The 8,674-nt window shown below is 32.0% G+C and overlaps 1 protein-coding gene across 1 annotated transcript; it reads right to left on the bottom strand.

Moving 5' to 3' along the window:
• Window positions 1-4,129: 4,129 nt before the first annotated feature.
• Window positions 4,130-5,080, bottom strand: LOC140960441 (uncharacterized). The gene has a single exon (XM_073418707.1). It carries the CDS (start codon window positions 4,946-4,948, stop codon window positions 4,376-4,378), a length of 573 nt encoding a protein of 190 aa, XP_073274808.1. The 5' UTR covers window positions 4,949-5,080; the 3' UTR covers window positions 4,130-4,375.
• Between the last annotated feature and the right edge of the window lie 3,594 nt (window positions 5,081-8,674).

Raw genomic sequence — 8,674 nt, 5'->3', positions numbered from 1 at the left:
CTAGCAATAAGCTTGTTGGGGGTGTGATAAATAGAAAAAATTGTACATTAATTAAATGTTTTATAATATAAATTTATAATTTTTGTTTTATTAAATTTTTAAATATTAAATGTTTTATAATAAAATGTATAAAATATAAGTTGTTGTATAATTATAAGTTTTTACTATTTTTACAGGTTCGAAAAAACAAGAATAACTTTGGTGTTGCAAATGGGATTAAGATGATTCTTGGACCTATAGAAAATTGATGTTAATATCTACAATATTGGTGACAAGCGTGAGATAAAAATACTCTCACAATTGGGATCAAATTAAGCAACAAATAAAGTTATCAAAGGAGTGACAGTTTTATCATGCTCTAGCATTTGATCATATCTCTCAAATTACTTGGTCAAATGATTAAAAAAAAAAAAAACACCACAATTCAAACAACTCAATTATCTACATGTTTTGTTTTATGTGGAAAAGAAAATTTGGATGGGAAGACTTTCAAAAGTGATGTGTATGATTACATAATTTCTTAGAACACCATTAATGAAGACTTATGTATAAAAAATTAATATTTTATTTGTGATTGTCTCCCAAAATTTAGATATAAATATGGGTGCATTGTAATTTATTGAGATCCCTCATTTTATTAACAAACTCTTGAGTTCATAATATTTCTCTCTTTGTTTTTCTTTTATTTCTTTATTTAAATATAATTGGCATGTTAATTTCATATTCAAAATTTTATACTTTGAATAATGAGTAGCTAACTTCCCAAAGTTGATATGAAAAGGTGAAACTCTTGGTATGATAATAAGGTTATTGAAAGATAATAATCTATGTTTTATATTATTAAATCATTATTTATTGTTTATGTTATATTTAATTTTTTAAGTATTATTATTATACCCTACTTATAAGTGGGAGTTTTGATTTATTGTTGCTATATGTTACACTAAATTTTTGGAACCATTTAAATGTTAGTTTGATATTACCAACCATTTAAAGTGAATGCCTTGATTTATTATATATGAATATATCATAATATTAATTTCTTGGTACCATTTAAATGTTAGTTTGGTATTACCAACCATTTAAAGTGGGAACCTTTATTTAGTGTTTACAAATATATATAGCACAATAAATACTTAACAACATTTATAAGTTTTGGTATATATTATATACTTATAAGATAATAATATATAATATAATATAAATATGATTGTTTAATATATTGGAACCATTTTATTAAGTGAATTTCGATGATGTTCATTAATGTTAACTTTATTAAAATACAAAGAGTGGATCATCTAATTTCGACTACTTAAATTAAAAAAACAATTAAAAATTACCAATTAAAGATTCAAACAATTAAAAAAGAAAAAAAACAAAACAAAAGGACATTGTAGTGGACTTGTAATTACATTAGCTTCCATGTGGATACGATATTCGGATTCACCGAATTATATTACTTGTGGACAACCTGCTCTTGGAAGTGCAACAATCAAAGTCGCATCAACAAGCAAGGCAAAAGGCCTTTATAGACACCTCAACGAGAGTTTCAGCAGCCAGCTAAGAGGCCGTTTCAAGGGCTTAACAAAGGCAAAGGACAGCAACAACCACAGAAGAAGGTAGCTCCGAAGCATGCTGAATATCCGGTGTGTCCAATGTACAGCCGCAAGCATGAAAGAGAGTGTCTATGGGGGTTAAGGCAAGTGCTTCAAGTGTAGATACCACATGCTTAACGACTGTCCACAATGGAAGCAGCCAAATCAGGCCAAAGTCTTTGCGATGCATGCATAGGAGGCAGACCCAGACACTACACTTTTGATAGGTAGTATAATTTATTCAGCACCGAATTATTTATTTGATTTTATTATGCATGTTTTGAAATTTTGAGTATACTAGTAGGCTAGATTTCGAAATTTTCATGAGAACTTTAGGATAGTGGATTTATCCTATGCATGAGATTAAGTTCAGTTCTTTTTTAGAATTGTTGGGTTGAGTATATGTTAACATTATCTCAGGAAGGATCTGTATAGCGGGAGTAACCAAGAACCACTACAAGAAAATATGCATTCAACAACACATCAAAACCGTTGTTTTTGATGTGTCTACGACAACGATTTTCTAAAAACCGTTGTCTTTTAGCGTTTTTTTCAGGGTCAAAGACAAAGGTTGTCTTTTAGCGTGTTTTTTGAACAAACGACAATGGTTTTAAGCAACCGTTGTGTATTAGCGTGTTTTTGGTCAAACAACAATATTTATCTTAAACTGTTGCTATATTTAGCGACAGTTTTAATAAACTGTCGCAAATTTTAAAATAGCGACGGTTTTTGTAGCGATGGTTTGATAACAACTGTCGCTATATATTTGGGAATGATTTTATTAAAACCATCGCAATATTTAAAATAGCGACGGTTTTTTCTTAACCGTTGCTAGCTACGGTGTTTATTAAACAACCGTCGCTAATAACGACGACTTTAGTTTAACCATCGCTATTAACTGTCTCAAATTGTCTATAAATATCCATGTTTTTGGACTATTTCCCTCCACACGATAAATTTTTCTCTCTTATACAATTTTTGTTTCGATTTAGGGTAAGTTTTTTCGCTTCAATTCTTGGTAAATTACTAAGTGTTAGTTAAGATCATGAATATTATTAGCTTAGTCAGATTGTAAGTTTTTTTTGTAGATTTATTAAATTATAAAAGTAATTTTTTTTATTTTACGTAAAAAATCAGCAACGGATTATGACAAACCATCGCTAATTAGCGACGGCTTAGTAAAAAACCGTCGGTAATGAGCGATGGAAATCATATCATAAATCATCGCAATATGATAGCTAACGACAACGGTTTAAAACCGTTGTCGTTAAACGCACTTTCAACAATACCCTCAGTTACAACAGTTTTAAATGACCAACAACAACGAATATTAGATTCCGGGGCTACTCATTCTGTGACGGTTCCATCTTGGGAGAAACTGCCTATTTTTAGTGTGGTCAGAGACTTGAGTCTCGAGCTACAAGGCAAATTAATTACGCTGGTCTTATTGTATTGTCGATGACCGAGTTCGACATCATTCTAGGAATGGATTGGTTGTCAAAGAATGGAGTGTCAATCGATTTCTAACGAAAATCAGTGAGGGTACGACCATTGAGAAAGAATGAGTTTAATAGACGCAAAAGGACGCCGCGAATGATATCATGTCTTCAGGCGAGGAAGCTTATGCAGAAGGGGTGTCAGGCGTTCTTAGCAAGCTGCATTATTTCAGCCTCTGTTTTGCTTAATTATTAATATTGTAATATGTTTAACTCAGACTTTATTCATGATAGAATTTGGGTCATTACATAGTGCAAGATAAGATCTTGGGTGAATATCGTGTAAAGTGGAACCTGGAAGTGGGGAACACTTCCAAAAGTCCGAACAAAAAGAAAAAGAATCGGCAGAACAAAAACAACTCAACACTTGCAAAGACTTTGCGAAAATTCAATAGCTTTAGTTCAAGCATTCTAGTAATTTTTTTTTTGTGCATTTCAAATATAATTTTCATTCCAGATTTTAGCAATTTTAATTATAGTTTTCTTGTTTTTGATTTCTCTTAATTGTGTAAATACATCATTCATGTTTTCGAATTTATTTTCAGTTTCACCATTGTTTTTCATTTAAATCAGTTTTTATATTAGTTTAAGATATTAGAACTAACAATCAAATTTTGAACTCACTTGAATAGTTATAGAAGTTATGTTTTTTACAATTTTCATTCAAGTTGGTGCTTTTGCACTTGACACGCTTGCATCTACAAAATTTGTGAACAAATCGATAACATGCTCAAAATCGAAAAACATGTAAGTTACAAGACTATGAATGTTGTGTATCAAAAATAAATCATCACATGTACATATTACCATTTAGATGTTCATGTTATGTTATTGATATATGTGTGTATATTATATTTATAACTAAAAAGTTGACATGATAAATGCAAATCCTATCAAATAAGTGCCAAAAATATTAAATCACACACACACACACACACACATATATAAATATATATATATATATATGTATATATGTATATATATATGTATATATAGCATTTTATTAAGAGAAAATTAACCAATTATATATTTTGCCTTTACTACAATCGGAACCACGTACATGAAAAAAATTCCAGTCCTATAAATTAACAATAATTATGGCAATAAACGAACACGACAATGAACTAATAAAACATGAAAAATGTTCAGGAATTCTAGGAGGCAGGTGGGTGCATGTTTGTTCCATGATAGAAATTGAAGGAATTACGAACTGTTACAGCTCCTAACATGATTGACATGAATGCATGGTTTCACACATATATGTAAAATGTATTATTATTATTATTATAAATGATGATTTCCCTTGTTTTGAAGCCTGAGTTGCTGATAAAATTGCGCGATGAATTCCTCGGCTTTGGCATCGATCATCTCATCTCCGCACAGTGCATCAAACACCTCGTCGGGATCTTCTTCCTCCTCATTGTCACTAGAATCAACCAGATCCCGGAGGCTCGTAGCCGAAGCGTATTGGCTCATTGTCCCGGCGGAGGAAGATGCCGCAGGGGAAGCCGGAGGGATCATGTCTTTCATGTTATCGGCAGCGGATGGCCGTATGGGGGAAAATTCAGACGTGACGGACGGTGGCGGAGATGGGATGTTCTCCTGTGAGTGCAAGGGCCTCACCGAGTCCACTAGCTTCGTCCAATTCGCGTTCGATGCAGGCGTAGATTTGTCATAGGATATGGGATCTTTGGGCCGCTTGCTTATCATGGACAAAGCCGCTTTGAAAAGGTCAAACGCGCCGCTTTTTTTCCTCTTCTTCTCCTTCGTAGGCGGTTTCACGTCGATGATAGAATCTGCGGGTAAATCCTCCTCCATGTTGTAGACGTCATTCGTCGGCAATACACCCGACATCATTTGATCAATGGATCAGATGAAATCGAGACCGGTTTAGTTTCTTAGCGATGTGGAAACCTCTGCCCGCAAGTTGCAGGGCAGAGAAGGTGGAGAGAAGCTTTTGGAACAACGAGAATTTGAGGGGACTCTCGACTCCCATTGCCTTTGTTTATATATATATCGGAGGAATATATATGTCATTATATTGCCAGTGGCAGACATTTGATATTTCTATTGCAAATTCCAACCCATGTTTTTTTCTCTCACATGCATGCAAATTTGCGACCATATATAATTACATCATATTTTTTGTAAATTAATATAATATTAAATATAATATATATTTTCTTCAAATATGACTATATATGTGTTTTTTAAATTTTTTTCTTAATATTTAAATCTAATTAGATTTGATCTAATTTAATTATTGCATCTCGAGTTTTTGAGTTAATTTCTTAATTAAATTCATAGAAATATATATAATTTTTTAATGATTTCATATGTCTTCATGTCTTAGGATTACCCACAAAAGCAAATATGCTCCTATGAAATTAATGATATTTTAAAATTACCTGTTTATATAAGATATAAATCAGGCGAAAAATTCAGTGCAAATGCGTATGATTTTTTAAAACATCAGACTTCTCGACAAGACCTTCAATTTTACAAATGTGTCCCAACAATATCAAGTTTCCTGCTGTATGTGAGTTGACCGTACCTCAAATTATTCGTACGTTGAGGCATCCATTGATATTTAATGAAAAATGTTATATGTATAATTGAATTTTAAAATATATTTGAAATTACAAAATTATAACTACATTTCATTTGGAAAAACAGTTTTATAAAAGCATTTAAGATAGTTTTTTAATTTCAAATGTATTTTGTAACTCAATTTGTAATTGTATATATAATATAACTTAATATTTAACACAGTGATAATCAATAAAAGCTGCTATAACTTAATCTTTGTACATTTCACGAAACTGGCGGAGTCTGGATAAGATAAAGAAATTTTTCGAGAATACAGGAATCAAGAGTTACACAGAGTTTAATATAAGTTGAAAATAGTTTATTATGTTATAAGATTGGAATTTGGATGTAACTCAACCCCAAAAACTAGCTCAAAGGGGAGGATTGTGCAAGCTCACATATGCAACTCCCAAGTATTTTATCTAACCGATGTGGGACAACTAACACACTTCCTTCACGTCCAGGAATGAATATTTGGAGAGTGAAGTTTACAAATGACCCAAATATGGACAGAACGGGTGACCCAACTATGAGCATTCCAACACATAACGGTTGAACATGAGCTCTAGTATCATGTTAAGATTGAGACTTGAACCTAACTCAGCCCTAAAAGATAGCTTAAGGGGGGGAATTGTCCAAACCCATTTATACAACTCTTGGGGATTTTATCTAACCAACTTGAGACAGGTAACAGATACCATGTTAAGATTGGGACTTGGACCTAACTCAATCGCAAAAGCTAGCTCAAGGGGGGAGGATTGTCCAAGTCCATATATGGAACTCACATGTATTATATTCAACAGATGTGGGACAACTAACACACCTCCTCACGTCCATGAATAAACATATGGAGCGTGAAATTTACAAATGACCCAATTATGAGCAGAACGGGTTGTCCAATTATGGATAGTTCAACACATAATGGTGGAACCTGAACTCTGATACCATGTTAAGATTGAAAATTGGACTTAACTCAACCCTAAAAGCTAGCTCAAGGGAGGAGGATTGTCCAAGTCCATATATGCAACTCACATGTATTTTATCCAACGATATTGGACAACTAACATATTATTCATTGAGAAATAAAAAGGTAAATTTATATGGACGAATGTAAAAATAGAAAGACATGGTATCATGTTTATGCCATATATATGTCCTCGTTGGTTCTTTCATTCATTTGGTTAGTTTGCCAAATATGAAATCCATTCGTGTCAATAACTTGCTCCTGGAATTGTGCAACATATTTTCAATCAGAATATCCGTGTCTGTTTCGTTTTCTAGTTTCCGTGTTGGGCAAATAATCATCGTTGTTGCCAGAAATTTTGGTTACATAAAATATCGATTTGTGATTAATAATTTATAATTAATTAAATAGTTTATTGAAAACGCTATAATTAACTAGTTGAAGACAGGGTTCTGCTTTTGGATTTGAGGAATTATACGAAGAAAACATTTGAAATAACTCTATATCTTTAGGCTCCAATCCATCGATTCAAACGTTCATATTATTCTTATTCTAATTTAATAGTAGTTATGAAGGATTTCAAATGCATCCAGCATTGATACCTTTTGAAATACACCCTCCAAATCATTAAAGGCAACATAAGATAATCTAAATGCAAAATGGATTATGTTCGTCCAATTTATTATTAATGTTAATGTCACTGCATGTGCAGGCATTGTGTGTTCGTGTAATTGGTTTTTATGGGTAAATTTTTTTGGAATTTAGTTAATTTTATATAAAACCATGGACACTTGTATTGAAATATTTTTATTCTTTTGTTATAGTTTGAAATTAATTTTTGGATAATGAGTAATTTTTTAAAAGAAAAATAAAGATACAAGTATATTAAATATATTTATAATTTGTAAAGAAAATGTGTGAATTTTTAAATTTTGAAAAGTGCATCCATCATATATGATAATTATGAATAAATTATAATTTTACTAAATTAGGGCTTTATGATTTTTTTTATTAAATGAGTTCATGCTTTGTAAATAACTTAAAAAAAATATTCCCTTTAATTTTAAGGGTAAAATGATAATTTTGTAAAGAAATTCAATGGGAGCCTTGCTTGAATGTTGGTTACGTGTCCTTTCATTTCCTTGCTTCTTCATATATATTATACTATTATATGCAATCAGATTTAACTGGATAGCACAACCGCCTTATTCCTTCTTATTGAATTTACGTGTGTATATCTGGTTTTCTTACTGTTTCTCCTTCGATTCTGAAGTTCCAACGTGAGCGCAGATTATGATAAAAAGTAAGTTCATTCTTCTTGAATTTGCAAGTTTTCAATTTAAGGATAGTGTGTCGAATTATTGTCATTTGAGGAAGAATCTGAGAATCATGGATATTAAATCAAGGAGAATGTATAAAATCACTATGTTGAGATCAATTTAAATTGTTCTATTTTAGCAAATTGAATAATTGATCAAGACAGTTCACGTGTAATGAGATTAAGGTTCAAGTATTGTCAAGACTTTAATCAAGTGATTTAATAAAACAAAAAAAAAAGAAGAAGGAAGAAAAGGAAAATAATGATTGTGCACTACAAGAAAAATAGTTTTCCGCAGACGTGCATTAAAAGCACGCTGCGAATATTACTTTTAACGGCGTGCACTCATATGTGCGCTGTTGATATTATTGCACTTGACATTATTAACGGCGTGCACTCATATGTGCGCTGTTGATATTATTGTACTTGACAGTATTAACGGCGTGCATTAAAAGCACGCCGTTAATAAGTAATATCCGCAACGTGCTTTTAATGCACACCGTTAATAAGTAATATCCGCAGCGTGGGTTCCGTTAATATTTAGCGAAAACCGTCGCGAATATAGAAATTCAAATTAGCGACAGTTATATTATAACCGTCTCTAATAGCGACGGTAAAAGTACGTCGCTATTAGCGACAAATTAACAACCGTCGCCATTAGCGACGGTAAAACCAAAACCGTCGTAAAATGTCTTTAAATATCACCAGTCGA

The sequence above is a fragment of the Primulina huaijiensis genome, chromosome 15 (genome assembly GCF_012295235.1).
Source record: "Primulina huaijiensis isolate GDHJ02 chromosome 15, ASM1229523v2, whole genome shotgun sequence".
Taxonomy (NCBI): Eukaryota; Viridiplantae; Streptophyta; class Magnoliopsida; order Lamiales; family Gesneriaceae; genus Primulina; species Primulina huaijiensis.
This window is presented reverse-complemented; position numbering and strand designations above follow the sequence as displayed.